Source organism: Pseudophryne corroboree, chromosome 11, assembly GCF_028390025.1.
Source record: "Pseudophryne corroboree isolate aPseCor3 chromosome 11, aPseCor3.hap2, whole genome shotgun sequence".
NCBI lineage: Eukaryota > Metazoa > Chordata > Amphibia > Anura > Myobatrachidae > Pseudophryne > Pseudophryne corroboree.
The window spans coordinates 98,279,887-98,303,224 of record NC_086454.1 but is presented as its reverse complement, the minus strand read 5'-3'; the positions used below and the strand labels follow the sequence as shown (position 1 = coordinate 98,303,224).

At 47.3% G+C, this 23,338-nt stretch overlaps 1 protein-coding gene across 2 annotated transcripts in view; it reads right to left on the bottom strand.

The window, feature by feature from the left end:
• The window catches only part of LRP4 (LDL receptor related protein 4), a 130,753-nt gene that overhangs the window by 35,706 nt on the left and 71,709 nt on the right, over positions 1 to 23,338 (bottom strand). For both annotated transcript variants that reach the window (XM_063944655.1, XM_063944656.1), the window contains exons 2-15: positions 10,558 to 10,704; positions 10,336 to 10,452; positions 10,100 to 10,213; positions 9,819 to 9,935; positions 9,279 to 9,407; positions 8,653 to 8,772; positions 8,370 to 8,495; positions 6,952 to 7,077; positions 6,726 to 6,860; positions 3,591 to 3,716; positions 3,000 to 3,230; positions 2,619 to 2,775; positions 1,940 to 2,157; positions 1,642 to 1,818 (exon numbers count right to left, since the gene is read on the bottom strand). In XM_063944655.1, coding sequence (XP_063800725.1) covers positions 1,642 to 1,818; positions 1,940 to 2,157; positions 2,619 to 2,775; positions 3,000 to 3,230; positions 3,591 to 3,716; positions 6,726 to 6,860; positions 6,952 to 7,077; positions 8,370 to 8,495; positions 8,653 to 8,772; positions 9,279 to 9,407; positions 9,819 to 9,935; positions 10,100 to 10,213; positions 10,336 to 10,452; positions 10,558 to 10,704 — 2,040 coding nt within the window. The remainder of the gene's footprint in view (positions 1 to 1,641; positions 1,819 to 1,939; positions 2,158 to 2,618; positions 2,776 to 2,999; positions 3,231 to 3,590; positions 3,717 to 6,725; positions 6,861 to 6,951; positions 7,078 to 8,369; positions 8,496 to 8,652; positions 8,773 to 9,278; positions 9,408 to 9,818; positions 9,936 to 10,099; positions 10,214 to 10,335; positions 10,453 to 10,557; positions 10,705 to 23,338) is intronic.

Genomic DNA, 23,338 nt, shown 5'->3' with positions numbered 1-23,338 from the left:
CGCCAGCTATACAGATGCCCCCCACAGTGCCAGGTACACAGATGCCCCCACAGTGCCAGGTACACAGATGCCCCCATAGTGCCAGCTACACAGATGCCCCCATAGTGCCAGGTACACAGATGCCCCCACAGTGCCTGGTATACAGATGCCCCCACAGTGCCACCTATACAGATGTCCCCACAGTGCCAGCTACACAGATGCCCCCACAGTGCCAGCTACACAGATGCCCCCACAGTGCCAGCTATACAGATGCCCCCACAGTGCCAGCTATACAGATGCCGCCACAGTGCCAGCTATACAGATGCCGCCACAGTGCCAGCTATACAGATGCCGCCACAGTGCCAGCTATACAGATGCCGCCAGTGCCAGGTACACAGATGTCCCCACAGTGCCAGCTATACAGATGCCCCCACAGTGCCAGCTATACAGATGCCCCCACAGTGCCAGCTATACAGATGCCCCCACAGTGCCAGGTACACAGATGCCCCCACAGTGCCAGCTATACAGATGCGCCCACAGTGCCAGCTATACAGATGCCCCCACAGTGCCAGGTACACAGATGCCACCACAGTGCCAGGTAGACAGATGCCCCCACAGTGCCAGGTACACAGATGCCCCCACAGTGCCAGCTATACAGATGTCCCCACAGTGCCAGGTATACAGATGCCCCCACAGTGCCAGGTATACAGATGGCCCCCCCGTGCTGCTTACCGCTGCCGCTGCTTGCTGACAGGAAGGAGAGCGCGGCTGTATCGGGTGGCGGCGGCGGTGTGTAGGACTTCAAACCAGCCGCCGGTGTGAGAGCCAATCAGAGCTCGCGGGCCGGCAGCCGCGGCTCCTGATTGGCTGCCGGTCCGCGAGCTCTGATTGGCTCACGAAGCGGCGGCTAGTTTGAAGTCCTACACGCCGCCGCCGTCATCCAACATAGCCGCGCTCTTCTCCCTGTCCTGACAGCTGAGACACGCTGCCGCCGGACTGAGCGGCGGCGTCTCACTGACAGAAGAGGGTGGGCCGGAGCAAACGGCTTCGCGGGCCTTATACGGCCCGCAGGCCGGAGATTTCCCACCCCTGGTCTAGATTAACAAAGACTAGAGCCCTCAGAACAGTACTGTATAGTTTTATCTTGAGCCTCTGCTAGCAGGGGGCTTTTCTAGAGGTGCTGCTCTATATTTGCCTAGCGCAATAGGGTATTTGTGATAGATAGATAGATAGATAGATAGATAGATAGATAGATAGATAGATAGATAGATAGATAGATAGATAGATAGATAGATAGATAGATAGATAGATAGATATGTGTGTGTGTTATGGACTTTTGGACCCTGCAAGTGTCACTCGGGGGTCTATTGGACAATGCAGGCATTCAATATATTGCTTTCACCTATATTTATGCAATATTATATTTTGAGACTCTGGGGCAGATGTATTAAGCCTGGAGAAGTGATAAAGCAATGATAAGTGCAAGGTGATAACGCACCAACCAATCATTATGGTTTGAAAAACAACAGTTAGGAGCTGATTGGCTGCTGCGTCATCACCTTCCACTTACCACTGCTTTATCACTTCTCCATGCTTAATACATCTGACCTATATCCTTTTACAAAAAAAAAAAAAAACATACATTGGACCTGGTCCCCTCACCTATTGGCTGACGTTGTGGATGCAGGGTGTGGATATCCATGGGGAAGTGCAGTTTACTTCGTATCACCTCTTGGTTCTTTCCCGTGAACTTATTGGCACTGTTTATGCTCTTGGTATGCCAATCAGTCCAATACAGACTGTCCTCAAACACCGTGATAGCAAACGGATGTGGAAGTCCTGCAAGACAGACAGACACAGATGAGCAATATCCAGCAAGGGGTATCCAGAATATGGGCTGATGGCAAGACTGAGAATTGGGACAAGGAAATAATGTTATATTAGTATAAAATCTTCCCACCTTGGCTGATTACAGCTTTGCGATTGGAGCCATTAAGATCTGCTCTCTCAATGACATGGTGCTTAGCATCCACCCAATACATGTGTCTCGCGGCATAATCAATAGTCAGACCGTTGGGCCAAAAGAGATGCGTATCTGCAATGACACGTCTGTTGGAGCCATCCATGCTGGCATATTCAATGCGTGGCGTATTACCCCAATCTGTCCAGTAGATGGTGCTAAAGGAACATAGAATGTATACATTAAAAACAAATAAATTAACAAAGACCAACAGAATTAACATGTATAATAATAACAAATCATATAAATTGGGGAAAACCAGACGAATTTAAAAAAAAAAAAAAACACAACTAAATAACACCAGGGAGCATATGTAATAGGATGCGAGTTTGCTGGAGGTGCGGGATGCCGATTGAACTCGGACAATTTTTTAAAGGGGCAATCATTTACAAGGCAAAACCAAGTCTTATAAAAGGTTGCCGCTTTAAAAAAACAAACCAACAAAAACGTCCGGCATACCGCAGACCAGCAAACTTGGACCCTATTAAACAGGCCCCTGGGTCATCATACAACATTAATGAAATTATATTGCCCCTTCAAGAAAGTTTATATGAAACCCCCAGTTACTTGTGTGGAAATCCCATTACAAATCCTGAATATCAAGATACAACACACTTACCCTTCCATCGGATTCAGAGCTATGGCTCGAGGCTTCTCCAAGTTGTTCCAGAGGATGACCTTGCGGTGAGTACCATCTAGATTGGATACTTCAATGCGAGAGGTACCAGAGTCTGTCCAAAACAGCTTGTCGTGGATCCAGTCAATGCCTAGACCTCCTGAATCCAGAACATAGATATCAATGTCTGCCAACCCCTGCCAAAAGACCTATACAGAAGCTAGGAAACCTTCTCCTATGTCCCAAACTTATGTAACATGCTCCTGTTTATCAGTGACATCATCACCCATTTCCAACCCTATATATATCTCATTACTCCTATTCAGCCCTATAATTACTATATTTTGTTTCTCCTCACTCCCTTATTGGCCCATCGACACATACCTGGACTCTCGAGACCTGTAGACACCACCTCTTCTACATTGCTACCATTAAGGTTGGCGCTCATGATGCGGTCCAAGGTAACGTCCGACCAGTACACCAGCTCGTGGCGGTGGTGGAAATCTAAGGCAATGGCGTTCTCCAGGTTATTGAGGAGCAGTGTGTACTCAGAGCGGTGCGGTAAGACCTGACGGATGTCAATCCTATTGGCGAAGAGCAGAACCGGTTCCGGTCCTAAGAGACAGACAAAAAACAAATGACAGTCCTGAACCAGTGGTGTAATCCTTGAAGAAAAAAAACAAATGACTTTCATAGTTCAGTGTTCTACACGATGTTCAGAAAAATAGTAGAAAGATCATTCTGCAGACTGATAAAGCTACTACTATTAAAACAGTAAACGTATGCCGGCCGTACATGCTGTGATATCGGGCAACGGGACTTTTCTGATGCCACTAGATTCTAAAGAATTGATCATTTCCATTCTCATGAATATTATTCCTGCTCACAGCAGAGGAACTGTAACAGATTGGTTGGATGGTTGGAAGAGTTACATCAGATTAGTTGCACTTGCCAAGAGGACATGAGAAAACTTACCCAGGGCCTTGCAGCTGCGTTTATCCGGCCGTAGTTGGTATCCTGTCTCGCAGAAGCACTGGAACCCTCCTTCTGTGTTACTACAGCCTTGGCTACAATACCCCTCCTCTGCACACTCATTCACATCTGCGTATAGCATTCAAAACAGAGCACCATTATTATTCCAACCCTTCTGATTCGTCACAGAGAAGTTTCAACAGAAAACAGTAACGATGTCAGTGAAAACCACATATTCCAACTGATTTCTCAGCCGAATGTCTGTCTATATATATATATATATATATATATATATATATATATATATATATATATATATATATATATATATATATATATATAGAGAGAGAGAGAGAGAGAGAGAGAGAGAGAGAGAGAGAGAGAGAGAGAGAGAGAGAGAGAGAGAGAGAGAGAGAGAGAGAGAGAGAGAGAGAGAGAGAGAGAGCGAGGTGGGTCCGGCACAGCCACTTACACAAGTTTAATACATCAGGTGCCCTCACAAGGGTTAGACAGCAAGCACAAGGTGGTGCGGCACTCCAATGATTCACAAAGGCAGAGGATATTAAATGGCAACGTTTCAATGCCCGTTTATTTAGGATGGCATTTTCGTCAGGTATATAACAAAACAAGAAACAGCTTACCTTAAATACAAAATATCACCCATCGTGGCGCGAACACCGCAGCGGGACTGCACGCCCGGTGGCCGCGCAGAGAAATGACGTCATGCCGTTCTAAAACAGAAACGTTCAACGTCATGTGAAAGAGCCCATCACCATAGTAACAATACACAATGTCAGGACGGCTGAAATGGCAATAATATAGACATTTGTAGAACAAATGTCTATATTATTGCCATTTCAGCCGTCCTGACATTGTGTATTGTTACTATGGTGATGGGCTCTTTCACATGACGTTGAACGTTTCTGTTTTAGAACGGCATGACGTCATTTCTCTGCGCGGCCACCGGGCGTGCAGTCCCGCTGCGGTGTTCGCGCCACGATGGGTGATATTTTGTATTTAAGGTAAGCTGTTTCTTGTTTTGTTATATACCTGACGAAAATGCCATCCTAAATAAACGGGCATTGAAACGTTGCCATTTAATATCCTCTGCCTTTGTGAATCATTGGAGTGCCGCACCACCTTGTGCTTGCTATATATATATATATATATATATATATATATACATACCTAGTATGAAATACCTACAAATAAAATCCCGACTGTGAAATGACAAGGTCAAAACCTTGACATTTAAAATACTTGAAAGGTCAAAATGCTACTTTTAAAATGCAGACGGGTCAAAAACTCGACACAAGTTTTTTTTTTTTGTTTTTTTTTGTGTGTGTGTGTGTGTGTGTGTGTGTGTGTGTGTGTGTGTGTGTGTGTGTGTGTGTGTGTGTGTGTGTGTGTGTGTGTGTGTGTCAACATAGGTCGTCATGGACACCGTATAAGTGTACCACTGTGCTCGCCATGCCAAATCTGGAATATTTCAGAATACCTGACCACCATCACTAATGTACCCTCCCAGGCTTATTTTGCTCTCCACAGGATACTATTCCAAATAGATGTCCACATGGATAGTACATCAAGCAAATGTTGAGAAAACGTGAAAACTCCAAAAAACATGCATCTATCATTGTCGTGTTGACTTTCTGTACCTGTGGACCTTGTGTAACTGTCGACCTAATGCATGTCGACCATATGGCGTCGACCAATACACTGTTGATCTATCATCCGGATACCATTTATTTCAGGAACATATGCATGGAGGCACGGATATTACCGGGTGATACCGTAGTCATCCTTCAGGTACGACTAACACACTATGGCAGCCATTTATCATAGATCGCATACTCAGTGTGATCTGGGTGGGATCTTATCGCCCAGGATCGCACTGCAATATGCGATCACATCTAGCGGATGTATTAATCGGCACATGCATGAACAAGGGCACGGAAAGGAGGCCGTCCCTGCTATGTGTTATGACGGCTGGGGGTGCTGCGCACGTGCGCTCAGCCAGACCGCACTTGCACAGAGCCCACGTCCGGAGGCGGTTCCAGGGAAAGCCTCTGCCTGGCCAGCTACGCGATATAAGTAGCCCATAGGCTACAATGGGCTACCGCAATCTTCAGATGGAAGTAGCTGCGGAGGCTAGTATTGGGAATGCTTCTAAGCGCCTGGAGTCCTATTAGAGAAAGAGCGCTATATAAATAAAATGATTATTATTAATTATTATTCTAATGACAGATATTGGAAAATCTGACAACATCTAGGTTTCTATGGGGGGTGCGACTGCCGGTGGGAATGGAGGGATCACAGTAGGTACCCGCTGCGATTCCTCCTACATACATTCAAGTGATAACTAATATTTGCAGCTAACCCAAAACAAATTAATGTTTTCGGGGAAACAGCCGCCAATATGCAATGATAAATGGGCTCATAAAACATTTATTTCCTGCTTCTGCCTGGTGACATCACGCATGGAGACAGCCTATCACCTTCTGGGGCTTGCAAATACCGTTTCAGACCCTTTCACACTGCACAATGAAACGGGTCTGAAACGGGTAGGACCCTGCTTTTTTACCGTTTCAAAATACCGGTATTTAGAAAACGGTAAATTGAAGGTGACCCTTTCACATCGCAGCTCGAACCGTTTAGGAAGCCTGAAAAATCGGCAATTTACCGGGTTCAAGCTGCGGTGTGAAAGGGGTATAAATTGCAGTGTAAAAATAAAGCAGCCAGTATTTACCCTGCACAGAAACAAAATAACCCACCCAAATCTAACTATTTCTGCACATGTTATATCTGCCTCCCCTGCAGATGGTTTTGCCCAACTGCTAAAAAATGTCCTGCTGCGATCAACTTGGAATTACCCCCAGTGTGAGGCCTGTGAGTTAGACCCTTCCCAGCAACGTGTATTAAATCACAACACACAATAATTACCATGGAACTACCTTCATTTGACATTATAAGCGAGTTGTTTTGCAGAAAGCTATCTCCCAATTCACATCAATCTGATTGTCAGCAACTCAACGGAGCAATCTGATTGGTTAATGTCAGAAAACTGCGCTATGCATTCTTCACACGGAACAATCCCAACAATGGACATCTGTCAGTATTTTCCGCAGGTTCTCTCACCTTGGCATGATCGTCCATCGTCCATTAGCTTGTATCCTGTCTGACACGTACACTGTACCAACCCGCGCACCGTCTGACACTTCTGCGCGCAGCCGCCATTGTTGTGGTTACAATTCTCGTCTCCGGTCCGTGGCCCTGAGAAGGACAAGGTAAGGTTAGGGAAACACTCTAAGACCATGGTAAGGGCGCAGGTGTGCTCAGTAAGGACAGAGAACGTGATACTAACGGCAGTTCTGGTGTGGGCTCTCATCACTGCCATCCCCACAATCATTAACTCCATTGCACAGCTTCCTCTGCCCGATACAGCGGCCATTACTGCACAAGAACTGGTCCTGAGCGCACTGCGGGGTTCCTGTCACGGGAGAGGGTTGACACGAGAGTGAGGTGAGACTGGCAACGAGTAGTCACACATTCATATCTCAGACCCCTCATATTCACACTATGCCCATCTTAGAACCCTCATAATCACATTCCGCCCATCCTGACCCCTCATATTCACACTCTGCCCATCTCAGACCCCTCATATTCACATCCTGCCTGTCCCGACCGCTTATATTCACATTATGCCTATCCCAAGCCTTCATATTCACATTCTGCCCATCCCAGCCCCTCATAATCACACCCTGCCTGTCTCAACCCCTCATTAACATCCTGCCGGTCCCGTACCCTCATATTCAATCCGTGCCTGTCCCAGACACTCCCATTCGCCTTACCCATCTGACCCAAACTCTCACCGTGGCCTTACCCATCTGACCCAAACCCTCACCGTGGCCTTACCCATCTGACCCAAACCCTCACCGTGGCCTTACCCATCTGACCCAAACCCTCACCGTGGCCTTACCCATCTGACCCAAACACTCCTCGCGGCCTTACCCATCTGACCAGTCCCTTCACATTTACCTTGACTTATCCACTTAGTCATCCTTCTGGCCCCTTCCCTCATGTTTGTCTTACTCATCTCACTCGTACCTTACAGTCACCTTTCTCATCTGATCTATAGCCTCACATTTACCTCACTCATCTGACCCGAACCCTCACATTTACCTCACTCATCTGATCTGTACCGCCACGCTTACCTCACTCATCTGATCCATACCATCACGTTTACTTTACTCATCTGACCCGTACCCTCACATATCTGACCCGAGCCCTCACATTTACCTCACTCATCTGACCCGAACCCTCACTCTCACTCTGTGTGGCCAAAACCATAACATTCACCTTTCTGTCTTAACCATACCCTGAAATTCACCTTACCCATGTGACCTGAATCCTCACATTTACCTTCCGCCTAACATCCCTTAGATTGGTCCCCTTCCATACACCACCCATGTCTGAGTCTGCTCCATCTGACCCAACTGCTTACATTCCCTCTGTAACCTGACTCACGTCACACTCTGATTATCTAGCTATCCCACTAAGCAGGCTTCCCACATTCCCTCTGTAACCTGGCGCACATCACACAGATTCTCTCACTGTACCTGTATGCAGGCTTCCCACATTCCCTCTGTAACCTGACGTACATCATACGGATTCTCTCGCTGTACCTGTATGCAGGCTTCCCACATTCTCTCTGTAACCTGGCGCACATCATACGCATCCTCACGCTGTCCCACTAAGCAGGCTTCCCACATTCCCACTCACCAGTTTTCTCACATCCCTTCTCATCGCTGTTATCGGAGCAGTCATCCTCACCATCACATCTCCAAGAAAGCCGTACACAGCGTCCTGAACTGCAGCGGAACTGGTCCGCAGTACACACGGAGGTCGCTGTGGAAAATAAACAGCATTTTCTTCCCATTACACCAGAGTACAAAACCATTACTGCATAGACTAAAGCACCTACAGCATATGTCAGCCAATACTAGCGCACTCTGCATGAGAACAATGTTATGATGAACGGTCATGAGTTCTCTATAGTACTTACTGCAGTTCCTCTCGTCAGACTGATCGTCACAGTCCGCGTCTCCGTCACAGCGCCAGCCGGAGTTGATACACAGACCACTGTTGCACATGAATTCTCCTGAGCGGCAAGGCTGATGGGAAGCTGAAAAGGCAGCCAGATGAGAATATGTACTTGTGTTACACTGCAGCCAGGACGAACAAGTAGGGAGGTGATGCGTTCAGAATATCAACCCTGGAATCCCAATACTAGTCTGAAGAGCAGCTCTGGAACTCCGACAACGCTAACAAAGCCGAAAAGCAGAAATTCCACCTGTCCGCATCCCGAACGATTAGGCTGTGGGGGGGGTGATTCTGTGTGTCGGGATGCCGCTGTCCGTCTTCTGACTGCCAGCATCCCGTACTCAGCCCGTAGAAAAGTGGGGATGGGGGTGGAGGTGGTAGGATGGGTGTATACAAACGCAGCAAAGACCAGCCTGTCACAGGTGCTACGTATGAATAGAGGATGCAGGTGTTTCTTTACAGGCTGAATAAATTACGTTGCTAGGGAAGGTGAGATGGCAGTAAGAGAAGGAAAAGGGGTGGGGGGGCAAGGGGTGTCGGGGTTTGCAGATGGGTTTAGGAGACAGAGAAACAAATCATTATACTCACAGCAGTCAGATTCATCGGACCAGTCTCCACAATCGTCATCCCCATCGCAGTGATAAATGTCCAGGATGCAGCGCCCATAGGCACACTGAAACTCCTCCATGCTGCAGCTGGGAGCAGGAACATCCGAGGCTGTTGGACAATACAAACAGCAAGTTAGGGGCTGGACAGAACGCTCTGCAAGCCAATGGGTTCTAAGTGGGCAGCACAGTGGTATACTGTAGTTCAGGCCATATGTCCACATGGTCAGTTCCCACCAGGGCCCTATCTGTGTGGAGTTTGCATATGCTCTCCGTGTTTGTGTGGGTTTCCTCCTGCTGCTCTGGTTTCTTCCCGCACCACTAAAACATACTGGATTCTGACAAACTGTATTTCCTAAGGGGAAGTTAAACTATATGGTCCAATGGTATAGACTGATGTGAATGACAAATACTCACTGTACAGTGCTGAGTACATTGGTGGCACTATACAAAGAACTGATAATTATAATAATAATAATAATAATAATAATAATAATCATCTTCTCAACAACAATGCACTTACGACAAGATTCCTCGTCAGATCCATCCTTGCAGTCCGTGTCCCCATCACAGAACCAGTGCTCAGCGATGCAGCTTCCGTCGGTGCACCCAAACTCCTTCTCCGAGCACTTCCTCATATCTACAGGGAGAGAGCTCTGCATTATATGTGGGGGAAGGTGGCACACAGTGACATCCATAGATAGACAACGTCTATATGTGGGGTTTAGGCCAGGGGATTCCTTTCCAATGTCATAATAAAAAGCAGAGTAATATGTGAGCTACAAATAGTCCACGACTCCTCACCACATTGTTCATCGCTGTTGTCGCCACAATCATTGTCCCCATCGCAGTGCCACAGGCTGCGGATGCAGTATCCATTCTGACAGGAGAACTCGTCTTCCTCACATTCCCGGGGAGCTGCAGAAAGCAAGCAGACTACGATGAGAGGACACCGCGTGGGACATTGGCTCTATTTATTCCATGCATTGCTAAGATGCTTCAAAAATGCCCCCCCTTCCCCTAAAGCGCATTAGACTTACGACAGTCCTGCTCGTCAGAATCATCCTCACAGTCGTTGTCCCCATCACACACCCACGAGCGCCGAATGCACTTCCCGTTGTCACAGTGAAAATCCAGCGGAGAGCAGGTAGGAAGCACTGTCGGCAAGAAGCAGATGTGGCAGCCCTGTTATACAAGCCTTCCAGACTGTCATCTCTATATTTCATATATCCCTCTGGGATACATTGTTGTAGTTCACTTACTGCAGCCATCTTCGTCGCTGTGGTCTCCGCAATCGTTGTCGCCATCGCACTGCCACTGTGCTGGGATGCACGTGCATTCCCCAAACGCACTGACTGCGCAGGTGAAGTGGTTACGCCCGCATGCACACTCTGAGGTACTGGAGAACACTGAAAGACAGGAACAGACAACAGCTGTCATCACAAGCTCATCTCGTCCCTTATTATACACAACACACACAGGCAGTAAGTGCTTAATTAGCTCTCTGTTTAATGAGCCAACCTATGCACTCTCCTACTTCTCCCTATTAAATAGATATTTACTATAAACTGGAAAGAATGGTGTGTATAAAACATTTTTACACAAATATATCTAAATTGTAGTGCACCAATCAAGATGTCTAGTACTCGTGAGCTACATGCAAAAGCAGACCATATTTAAACTAAATGTACTTTATTTGTATCCATTTGCGACATGGCTTGTCCTGGTGCAAAGTGACTTGCTCTTTTCTCCTTTGCACCAAATTTGGCAGAAACATCCCCAAAGTATCCTAAAATACCAGCGGACGGAATCTTTTTTGGCCACTGGGGGACAGTGTTCCACTGGAAATGATGGAGAACCTGCTACTCCAACTGTTCCGCAGGTGACAGCAGACATGAGGTATTGCTGAAAGCAGACAGATTGTCTAGTTTGGTTTATAAAATGAAAGCAAGCATCTAATTGGGACCACCACCTATTTCACAGCTATCCGTAGCACAGTATTTTGGGGTGCTGAGCAGTCGTATCATCTCTCTTGGGGGGGAGATGTATCATAGCTAGGAAAGAGATACAGTGGAGAGAGCCTGTAAAATGGTAGAAGCTGATTGGTTGGTTTTATACACCATCACAATAGCCATAATAGCTGAAGGAATCTGTGCACTGGGCCTTCTGAAGAGAACGTCTAAACAGACCAACATGATTTTTATTTTTTTACAGGTATTTCTTTTTTGGGTTAAGTATCTCTGACAGGCAACTTTTCTTTTTTCCTTTTTGTTGTTTTACTTCAGTTTTTATTTTAAGTATACCTCACAAGTATAATGCCTTCACATTGATAAATTGAGCAAACTCTTCTTGAGTTGTACCTCACTGCTAGATACCATATTTCTGCGAGTCTACCCCACATTCTTAGCCCCAGTAAAGTGTAGTAGGCATAATCCCACGACTACATAGCGTAGTCCTTTCTAGCACAAGGTAATGTCCTTTATAAAAGACGTAATTCAGCAAAAATGTCAGCAAATGATTACATGTTCATCTGCAGGACAAAACGGGAACCAGTGTACCAGTTATAGCATGGTGTCCTGAGGAACCACAGGCTCATAGAAGGTCTAAGGGTGGATACACACTAGAACAGTATCGGGAACATTTACCGCATTGGAAAAACAAATAGACTAGTGTGAACACATAGTTGCATGCTCCCACGTGTCGTATGCGACATCTTTTGGTCGGCCATGCTGCACGGCCAATCAGATGATATTGTATGCATAACTGTGCAGTGTAATGAAGTACGGAACGAGATATTGGGGGTAATTCTGAGTTGATCGCAGCAGGATTTCCGTTAGCAGTTGGGCAAAACCATGTGCACTGCAGGGGAGGCAGATATAACATGTGCAGAGAGAGTTAGATTTGGGTGGGGTGTGTTCAATCTGCAATCTAAATTACAGTGTAAAAATAAAGCAGCCAGTATTTACCCTGCACAGAAACAAAATAACCCACCCAAATCTCTCTCTCTCTGCACATGTTATATCTGCCCCCCCTGCAGTGCACATGGTTTTGCCCAACTGCTAAAAAATTTCCTGCTGCGATCAACTTGGAATTACCCCCATTGTTCCGTCGGTCATTACATGGTTTAATGTGTACGGCTAATCTTGCATGCTCCGGGCCAAAGGGAATTTGGCCCGACCAACGGGTTAATTGGCTGTTGCTCTAGTGGGCACCCACTCTTAGGTTACCTATGCTGCAGCTCGTTGCTGATTTCACAATGTGGAAATAAAATGTCAAGTAGTTAAAAGTATTAGGTTCTTTAATTTATTTTGTGGTCTGTTATTTTTCATAGTTTTTGTAAATTGTATATTTCCAGCCTCAATAAGACACAGATATAGCGGACACTGTGCAGGCTATTACGTACACCACATAGTGGTGAATGATATTAGTAGTCCTGGTGTACGCACGTTACCATTTTATCATTCTGCATTCAAAGCATATTTTTAAAAAAATATTCAAGAGACTGTTTACAGTGACTGTAAGAGCATTACTTGCATAAGGTAGGACAGTTGTAGGATCGATCGGGTTTAATAGCAGAATTACAATACACAAAATTACATCAGCTTCAATCCAAAAGTTGTAGATGACAAACTTCCACCCGATCCGAGTAAAGATGGTTACATACTGGCCGATGTATCAGCCGTTCTCTTGAACGGCCAATATATTGCGGTCCGTCGGCCAGTGTGTACGGGCGATATGTCTGTGAACTCCGTCGTTCACAGACATATCGCGTCGGCCCCGCAGCACAGCAGACAGGCAATATATCTAACGATATATTCGACGCGTCGCTGTGTGTGTACGGACGGTCGGCTGACCCGTACACACCCGCCCAGTTCATGACGTCAGTCCCCGACAGATCGGGCAGCGTGTATGCTCAACACACTGCCCGATCTGTCCATAGATAGATATATCTGCCGATCAATTGATCGGCAGATATATCTATCAGTGTGTACCCACCTTAAGTTACTGATCTGGCAATCTACATTATAACATTTTATTTATAAGTGGTCTGCAGCGTCGTACATATGGGACACGTTAGAACAACAAAGGCTAAACGCACATCACATTACATAAACCAAATATAAAACTGAGCACAAGTAACAATTAGCACCACAAATCTACCCCATCTACCCTACCCCACAAGCTCGCTGCCGAGGTGTCATCCTTGACTCTGATCTGTCCTTTGTTCCCCACATTCAATCTGTCTCAAGATCATGTTACATGCATCTAAAAAACATATCCAAAATACAACCATACCTTAACAAGACACTGCTAAAACTCTAATCCATGCTCTCATTATCTCCCGCATTGATTATGCAATAGTCTTCTAACTGGTCTTCCCAAAACGAGACTCTCACCACTACAATCCATTCTGAATGCAGCGGCGAGGCTTATCTTCCTCGCTAGACGTTCATTGTCTGCAGATCCACTCTGTCAGTCCCTCCATTGGTTACCTGTACTCTACCGCATTCAATATAAAATTCTTATACTCACACACAAGGCCATTAACCAAACTACACCAACGTACATCACTTCGCTTATCTCAAAATATCTGCCAACCCGACCTCTTCGCTCTTCACAAGACCTGCGTCTCTCATCCACACTCATTACTCGCTCCCACTCACAACTGCAGGACTTTCATCGGGCTGCACCCACTCTGTGGAATGCCCTACCACACACAATAAGACTTTCCTCTAGTCTCCAAACCTTCAAGCGTTCCCTGAAAACTCACCTCTTCAGGCAAGTGTATCAAATTCCAGAACCGCCCACATAACTTTCATAAACCTTCCTATCAAATTACATCCACTCTGTACAGTCCACACATATCCTCACATGTCTTCTCATTCAATGCAATAGATAGGCATATGTACACAAGGAAAGGTGCTATTTCCCTATAGATTGTAAGCTTGCGAGCAGGGCCTTCCTACCTCTATGACTGTTATCACGCAGTTTGTTATTGTTAGTTCAAATTGTAAAGCGCAACGGGATTTGCTGCGCTATATAAGAAACTGTTAATAAATAATAAATCAATCAATACACAATACAGCTGGAATGTAAGGTAAGCGAGGGAGTAATCAGTGTACTACTAGGGGAACAGCTATGAGTGAGAGGAAATGCAGGTTAAATGGCTGCTGGGTAGGGGAAGACTGTAGTGAAGAGTGAGAGAAGAAGGCAAGGAGAAAAGGCTGGACGAGGGCCCTGCTCCAAGGAGCTTACAATCTAGAGGGAGATGGGAGACAGACAGGTGACATGAGGTGCGAGTAAGGGAGAGAGCCTGAGGGCAGGAAGAGATGGCCAAGGCACGAGGCAGGGGGTGGGGAGAGTGATCTCATGACTAGGTTATGCAGAAGGGTACGCTTTGATGAATAGGTGGGTTTTTAGTGCCTGTTTAAAGCTTTGCAAGGTCAGGGAGAGTCGGACAGAGCGAGGGAGCTTGTTCCAGTGAAGGGGGCAGCACGGGTGAAATCTTGGATTGGATTGGTCGCATTCTGGGAGAGGAATTGCCTGATGCGAGCAATATTGCGTAGCTGGAACAGATAGGATTGAGCTAGAGACTGAATGTGTGTGGGGGGCCGAAGAAGGGGAAGAAGACATGGTGACACCCATGCAGCAGAGTTTGGGAACAGGGTACATTACTGAGCCAGAGGTGCACACAGCTGCATTCACAACTGTACATTTGGGCACAGTGGGTCTGCGAACATATGCTTATAATGCACAGTGGGGACATGTACAGGGATGTCCAGTGACGCCAGAGATACCATCTGAGAGCATGCGTCTAAACCATACCTGCTACTCCGTGCGCTAAATACAATGGGATATATGTGCTGTGCGACTTTTTAGCGACTTAGATACATGCATAGATGATAACAAATCGCCCATTTGCATGAATATTGGTATAACATCCGACTCAGGCCCCATACACATTTTCTTTTTAACTGTATATTTTCCAACATACGTCCATCTTCATCACAGTTAGCCCCAGTTTGTTCCCCACCACTACCCCGGCTTCTAACTGTGCAGCGCCCAGGTCTCGCTCATCTACAAGTTTGTTGAGTTGTCTGCATTCTCATTTCTGAGCAGAATGCTACTGACAAGCCCCAATTTTATTACCCTGTTAGTAACAAAGTCTGAGGTCAACATCGTTAACCCCTGACATACTATACACCATTCTCTAGCTACTATTTCAATGTACCAGATTCTCTCCTTGTTTTTCCTTAGGGGTGTGGAAGAAACAGTGCAAAGGGCAAAATTTAGGTAACGTTATGTTTGTGACGCTACACTATTATATGCTTTTCCGGTAATAGCCATAAAATGGGGTGACATTTTGTTTTTGTTTCAAGGGTTTTTGAAGATATAGCAATAAATAAGAATTTACTCACCGGTAATTCTATTTCTCGTAGTCCGTAGTGGATGCTGGGACTCCGTAAGGACCATGGGGAATAGCTGCTCCGCAGGAGACTGGGCACAACTAAAAGAAAGCTTTTGGTTTAACTGGTGTGCACTGGCTCCTCCCCCTATGACCCTCCTCCAGACCTCAGTTAGGATACTGTGCCCGGAAGAGCTGACACAATAAGGTAGGATTTTGAATTCCGGGTAAGACTCATACCAGCCACACCAATCACACCGTATAACTCGTGATACAATACCCAGTTAACAGTATGACAACAACTGAGCCTCTCAACAGATGGCTCAACAATAACCCTTTAGTTAAACAATAACTATATACAAGTATTGCAGACAATCCGCACTTGGGATGGGCGCCCAGCATCCACTACGGACTACGAGAAATAGAATTACCGGTGAGTAAATTCTTATTTTCTCTGACGTCCTAAGTGGATGCTGGGACTCCGTAAGGACCATGGGGATTATACCAAAGCTCCCAAACGGGCGGGAGATTGCGGATGACTCTGCAGCACCGAATGGGCAAACTCTAGGTCCTCCTCAGCCAGGGTGTAAAACTTGTAGAATTTAGCAAATGTGTTTGACCCTGACCAAGTAGCTGCTCGGCAAAGTTGTAGAGCCGAGATCCCTCGGGCAGCCGCCCAAGAAGAGCCCACCTTCCTCGTGGAATGGGCTTTCACTGATTTAGGATGCGGCAGTCCAGCCGCAGAATGTGCAAGCTGAATCGTACTACAGATCCAGCGAGCAATAGTCTGCTTTGAAGCAGGTGCACCCAGCTGTCCTGGAAACATAAATTTTCAGGGCCCTGACTACGTCCAACAACTTGGAAGCCTCCAAGTCTTTAGTAGCCGCAGGCACCACGATAGGTTGGTTCAGAAGAAAGGCTGATACCACCTTAGGGAGAAATTGGGGACGAGTCCTCAATTCTGCCCTGTCCATATGGAAAATCAGATAAGGGCTTTTACATGACAAAGCCGCCAATTCTGATACACGCCTGGCCGAGGCCAAGGCCAACAACATGACCACTTTCCACGTGAGATATTTCAATTCCACGGTTTTAAGTGGCTCAAACCAATGTGACTTTAGGAAATCCAACACCACGTTGAGATCCCAAGGTGCCACTGGAGGCACAAAAGGGGGCTGAATATGCAGCACTCCCTTAACAAAAGTCTGAACTTCAGGTAGTGAAGCCAGTTCTCTCTGGAAGAAAATCGATAGAGCCGAAATCTGGACCTTAATGGAACCCAATTTGAGGCCCATAGTCACCCCTGACTGTAGGAAGTGCAGAAAACGGCCCAGCTGAAATTCCTCCGTTGGGGCCTTCCTGGCCTCACACCACGCAACATATTTTCGCAAATGCAGTGATAATGGTTTGCGGTCACTTCTTTCCTAGCTTTAATCAGCGTAGGAATGACTTCCTCCGGAATGCCCTTTTCCTTCAGGATCCGGTGTTCAACCGCCATGCCGTCAAACGCAGCCGCGGTAAGTCTTGGAACAGACAGGGCCCCTGCTGCAGCAGGTCCTGTCTGAGCGGCAGAGGCCATGGGTCCTCTGAGATCATTTCTTGAAGTTCCGGGTACCAAGCTCTTCTTGGCCAATCCGGAACAATGAGTATAGTTCTTACTCCTCTTCTCCTTATTATCCTCAGTACCTTTGGTATGAGAGGAAGAGGAGGGAACACATAAACCGACCGGTACACCCACGGTGTCACTAGAGCGTCCACAGCTATCGCCTGAGGGTCTCTTGACCTGGCGCAATATCTTTCTAGCTTTTTGTTTAGGCGGGACGCCATCATGTCCACCTGTGGCCTTTCCCAACGGTTTACAATCAGTTGGAAGACTTCTGGATGAAGTCCCCACTCTCCCGGGTGAAGGTCGTGCCTGCTGAGGAAGTCTGCTTCCCAGTTGTCCACTCCCGGAATGAACACTGCTGACAGTGCGAACACGTGATTTTCCGCCCATCGGAGAATCCTTGTGGCTTCTGCCATCGCCGTCCTGCTTCTTGTGCTGCCCTGTCGGTTTACTTGGGCGACTGCCGTGATGTTGTCTGACTGGATCAGTACCGGCTGGTTTTGAAGCAGGGGTTTTGCCTGACTTAGGGCATTGAAAATGGCCCTCAGTTCCAGAATATTTATGTGTAGGGAAGTCTCCTGACTTGACCATAGTCCTTGGAAGTTTCTTCCCTGTGTGACTGCCCCCCAGCCTCGAAGGCTGGCATCCGTGGTCACCAGGACCCAGTCCTGTATGCCGAATCTGCGGTCCTCTTGAAGATGAGCACTTTGCAGCCACCACAGCAGAGACACCCTGGTCCTTGGAGACAGGGTTATCAGCCGATGCATCTGAAGATGCGATCCGGACCACTTGTCCAACAGGTCCCACTGAAAGGTTCTTGCATGGAACCTGCCGAATGGAATTGCTTCGTAGGAAGCTACCATCTTTCCCAGGATCCGCGTGCAGTGATGCACCGACACCTGTTTTGGTTTTAGGAGGCCTCTGACTAGAGATGACAGCTCCTTGGCCTTCTCCTCCGGGAGAAACACTTTTTTCTGTTCTGTGTCCAGAACCATCCCCAGGAACAGTAGACGTGTCGTAGGGACCAGCTGTGACTTTGGAATATTTAGAATCCAGCCGTGCTGTTGTAGCACCTCCCGAGATAGTGCTACCCCGACCAACAACTGCTCCTTGGACCTCGCCTTTATCAGGAGATCGTCCAAGTACGGGATAATTAAAACTCCCTTCTTTCGAAGGAGTATCATCATTTCGGCCATTACCTTGGTAAATACCCTCGGAGCCGTGGATAGACCAAACGGCAACGTCTGGAATTGGTAATGACATCCTGTACCACAAATCTGAGGTACTCCTGGTGAGGATGGTAAATGGGGACATGCAGGTAAGCATCCTTGATGTCCAGTGATACCATGTAATCCCCCTCGTCCAGGCTTGCAATAACCGCCCTGGAGCGATTCCATCTTGCACTTGAATTTTTTTATGTATGTGTTCAAGGATTTCAAATTTAAAATGGGTCTCACCGAACCGTCCGGTTTCGGTACCACAAACATTGTGGAATAGTAACCCCGTCCTTGTTGAAGTAGGGGCACCTTGACTATCACCTGCTGGGAATACAGCTTGTGAATTGCCTCTAGCACTGCCTCCCTGCCTGAGGGAGTTGTTGGCAAGGCAGATTTGAGGAAACGGCGGGGGGGAGACGTCTCGAATTCCAGCTTGTACCCCTGAGATACTACTTGAAGGATCCAGGGATCCACCCGTGAGCGAGCCCACTGATTGCTGAAGTTTTTGAGACGGGCCCCCACCGTACCTGGCTCCGCCTGTGGAGCCCCAGCGTCATGCGGTGGACTTGGAGGAAGCGGGGGAGGACTTTTGCTCCTGGGAACTGGCTGTATGCTGCAGCTTTTTCCCTCTACCTCTGCCTCTGGGCAGAAAGGACGCGCCTTTAACCCGCTTGCCCTTATGGGGCCGAAAGGACTGTACCTGATAATACGGTGCTTTCTTTGGCTGTGAGGGAACATGGGGTAAAAATGCAAACTTCCCAGCTGTTGCTGTGGAAACGAGGTCCGAGAGACCATCCCCGAACAACTCCTCACCCTTATAAGGCAAAACTTCCATGTGCCTTTTAGAATCTGCATCACCTGTCCACTGCCGAGTCCATAACCCTCTCCTGGCAGAAATGGATATTGCACTTATTTTAGATGCCAGCCGGCAAATATCCCTCTGTGCATCTCTCATGTATAAGACTGCGTCTTTAATATGCTCTACGGTTAGCAATATAGTGTCCCTGTCTAGGGTATCAATATTTTCCGACAGGGAATCTGACCACGCAGCTGCAGCACTGCACATCCATGCTGAAGCAATAGCTGGTCTCAGTATAATACCTGTGTGTGTATATACAGACTTCAGGATAGCCTCCTGCTTTCTATCAGCAGGTTCCTTTAGGGCGGCCGTATCCGGAGACGGTAGTGCCACCTTCTTTGACAAGCGTGCGAGCGCTTTATCCACCCTAGGGGATGTTTCCCAACGTGACCTATCCTCTGGCGGGAAAGGGTACGTCATTAGTAACCTTTTAGAAATTACCAGTTTCTTATCGGGGAAGCCCACGCTTCTTCACACACTTCATTTAATTCCTCAGATGGAGGAAAAACTACTGGTAGTTTTTTCTCTCCAAACATAACACCCTTTTTTGTGGTACCTGGGGTAACATCAGAAATGTGCAACACATTTTTCATTGCCTCAATCATGTAACGTGTGGCCCTATTGGAAGTTACATTAGTCTCATCGTCGTCGACACTGGAGTCAGTATCCGTCTCGACATCTGTGTCTGCCATCTGAGGTAGCGGGCGTTTTAGAGCCCCTGATGGCTTTTGAGACGCCTGGGCAGGCACAGGCTGAGAAGACGGCTGTCCCATATTTGGTATGTCGTCAAACCTTTTATGTAAGGAGTCGACACTGTCACGTAATTCCTTCCACATAACCATCCACTCAGGTGTCGGCCCCGCAGGGGGTGACATCACATTTATCGGCATCTGCTCCGCCTCCACATAAGCCTCCTCATCAAACATGTCGACACAGCCGTACCGACACACCACACACACACAGGGAATGCTCTGACAGAGGACAGGACCCCACAAAGCCCTTTGGGGAGACAGAGAGAGAGTATGCCAGCACACACCAGAGCGCTATATAACACAGGGATGAACACTATAACTGAGTGATTTTCCCTTATAGCTGCTTAAATATATATATCTGCGCCTAAATTTAGTGCCCCCCCCCCCCCCCCTCTTTTTTACCCTTTGTAGCTTGAAAACTGCAGGGGAGAGCCTGGGAGCGATCCTTCCAGCGGAGCTGTGAGGGAAAAATGGCGCCAGTGTGCTGAGGGAGATAGCCCCGCCCCTTTTTCGGCGGACTTTCTCACGCTTTTTTATGGATTCTGGCAGGGGTATTTTTCACATATGTAGCCTCTGGGACTATATATTGTGATTATTTGCCAGCCAAGGTATTAATATTGCTGCTCAGGGCGCCCCCCCCAGCGCCCTGCACCCATCAGTGAATGGAGTGTGAGGTGTGCATGAGGAGCAATGGCGCACAGCTGCAGTGCTGTGCGCTACCTTGTTGAAGACCGAGGTCTTCTGCCGCCGATTTTCAGGACCATCTTCATGCTTCTGGCTCTGTAAGGGGGACGGCGGCGCGGCTCCGGGACCGGACGATCGAGGTCGGGCCCTGTGTTCGATCCCTCTGGAGCTAATGGTGTCCAGTAGCCTAAGAAGCCCAAGCTAGCTGCAAGCAGGTAGGTTCGCTTCTTCTCCCCTTAGTCCCTCGTAGCAGTGAGTCTGTTGCCAGCAGATCTCACTGAAAATAAAAAAACTAAAATATACTTTCTTTTCTAGGAGCTCAGGAGAGCCCCTAGTGTGCATCCAGCTCAGCCGGGCACAAGATTCTAACTGAGGTCTGGAGGAGGGTCATACCAGTGCACACCAGTTAGACCAAAAGCTTTCTTTTAGTTGTGCCCAGTCTCCTGCGGAGCCGCTATTCCCCATGGTCCTTACGGAGTCCCAGCATCCACTTAGGACGTCAGAGAAAAAATCTTGATCTGTTACAGAAATGTCTTTATTATAATACGTTATAGTAACTGGCGGTAGATTATACAAAGTACCAAAACTACAAAGATTAATACTGGCCAGTTTATCAGAAAAACCTGCTCCAATCCGGTGTCAACTACAACAGTGATTGCAAAATACGAGCTATAGCGCAGTTTTACGCGCTACAGGTAGTGAGGGACCCCGCTTTGAAAAATGAGCAGGTCACACATGATGACCTGTCTTCTCACTGACCTGTGTGCGCCTCAGCCAATAGGATCCTCAGTCTGTCTAGCCATCAAATCACTGCCAGCTGTGTCTCCCCATGGAATCATCACCGAAGACTTCCCTCCCTACCCGCCATTGCGCTGTTCCAGGCAGCCAGAGTGTGAGTGAGCGAGCAGAGGCTCAGAGCTCCGAACACTCCATAATTATGTGATGGGACCCCAAGTGAGCAGTCCCTGGGACCCACAATTTTTTTTGCTCAGAGCGATCACTGTTCAATATTCCCCATAAATTTACTTTCTTAACGCTATTTCAATGGAAAGTGCAAGACGGAACTTTTAGATATTTCTCATAGCCTGCCCCTACTTCGTTACCATTCTTTTCAATTCATCAGTCAACGGCTTAATAGAGCACATGACTGTTCCTTATTGCTTTAGCGCAGGGGTGGGGGAACCTCCGGCCCGCGGATAAATATACAAATGGCCCTTGGTAAAAAAAAAAAAAAAAGGTTCCCCACCCCTGCTTTAGTGCCTTAAGAGTTTATTACCACCTATGGAACTGTGCATACCTAGATTCCATTAAAGAGAGAAAAGATACACACAACCCTTAACCGAGTACATTAATTAACCCAGTAACTACAATTTTCGCTTCTCCAAACTACTGCAAAACCATAGGAAAGTCAATATAAATTGTTCACTATTTGTAATATTAAACAAAACGTTTATTCACAATAAAAATCCACTATATCCATAAATATTAAATATCTGAACTGTCATACGTGTTCCATTTAGTACCATTGGGTATAGACGGGTCCACTAGGAGCCATAGGCACTTTAAGAATTTGATGGTGTGGGCTGGCTCCTCCCTTTATGCCCTTCCTACCAGACTCAGTTTAGAAAATGTGCTCGGAGGAGCCGGTCACGCTTATAGAAGCTCCTGAAGAGTTTTCTGCAATTATTTTATTTATTTATTTATTAACAGTTTCTTATATGCTTGTTCTTTTCAGGAAGGGCTGGTTGGCACCAGCCTGCCTGCTTCGTGGGACTTGGGGATGGGGGGGGGACCGCCCAACCTCTTGAAGGGTTAATGGTCCCGTTCCCCGCTGACAGGACACTGAGCTCCTGAGGGAACTATTCGCAAGGCCCACCATGGCGAGCGTACATTCCCACAGCACGCTGCCACCCCTAACAGAGCCAGAAGAATGAAGAGTGGTGAGTACTAAGTCAGCGTCTTGGCTAGCGGGTCGCCGGCCATTATGGCGGCATGAGGGTACGGAGACGCATGGTTTCTAACTGGGGTGGAATGCGTCTCCAGACACAGTACACAGCTGCGTCTCAGTACACTGTACACAGTACCCACACTAGCAAATACAGCCTGAAGACGGGTTTCTCTCCATTTTAAAGCACCGGATTACCTCAGCCAGTATAAAAAAAAGCGGAAAGACTGCACGCCATTGAAGGGGCGGGGCCTTCACTATAAGCGGATTCAGCAGCTCACCAGCGCCATTTTTCCCTCTGCAGTGGACACAGACGCTGACGGACAGGGACGCGCAGCTCCTCTGGAGAGACTCCAGATTACCTCAGCGGTACTATGGGTTCATAGCAGGGGGGGGGGTTATTAGTGTACTAAGTCCCCTATCAGGGTACTTAGTCTGTGACCCGGCTAAGCTTGGCATTAGCGATAAGAGCAACGTGGGGGCTGGCTCCAAATAACTCTGTGTCCCTGAAGGGCTCTTTGTGGGTTAATTGTTGCTTAACGTGTGTTTGTGTGTGTGTGTGTGTGTGTGTGTG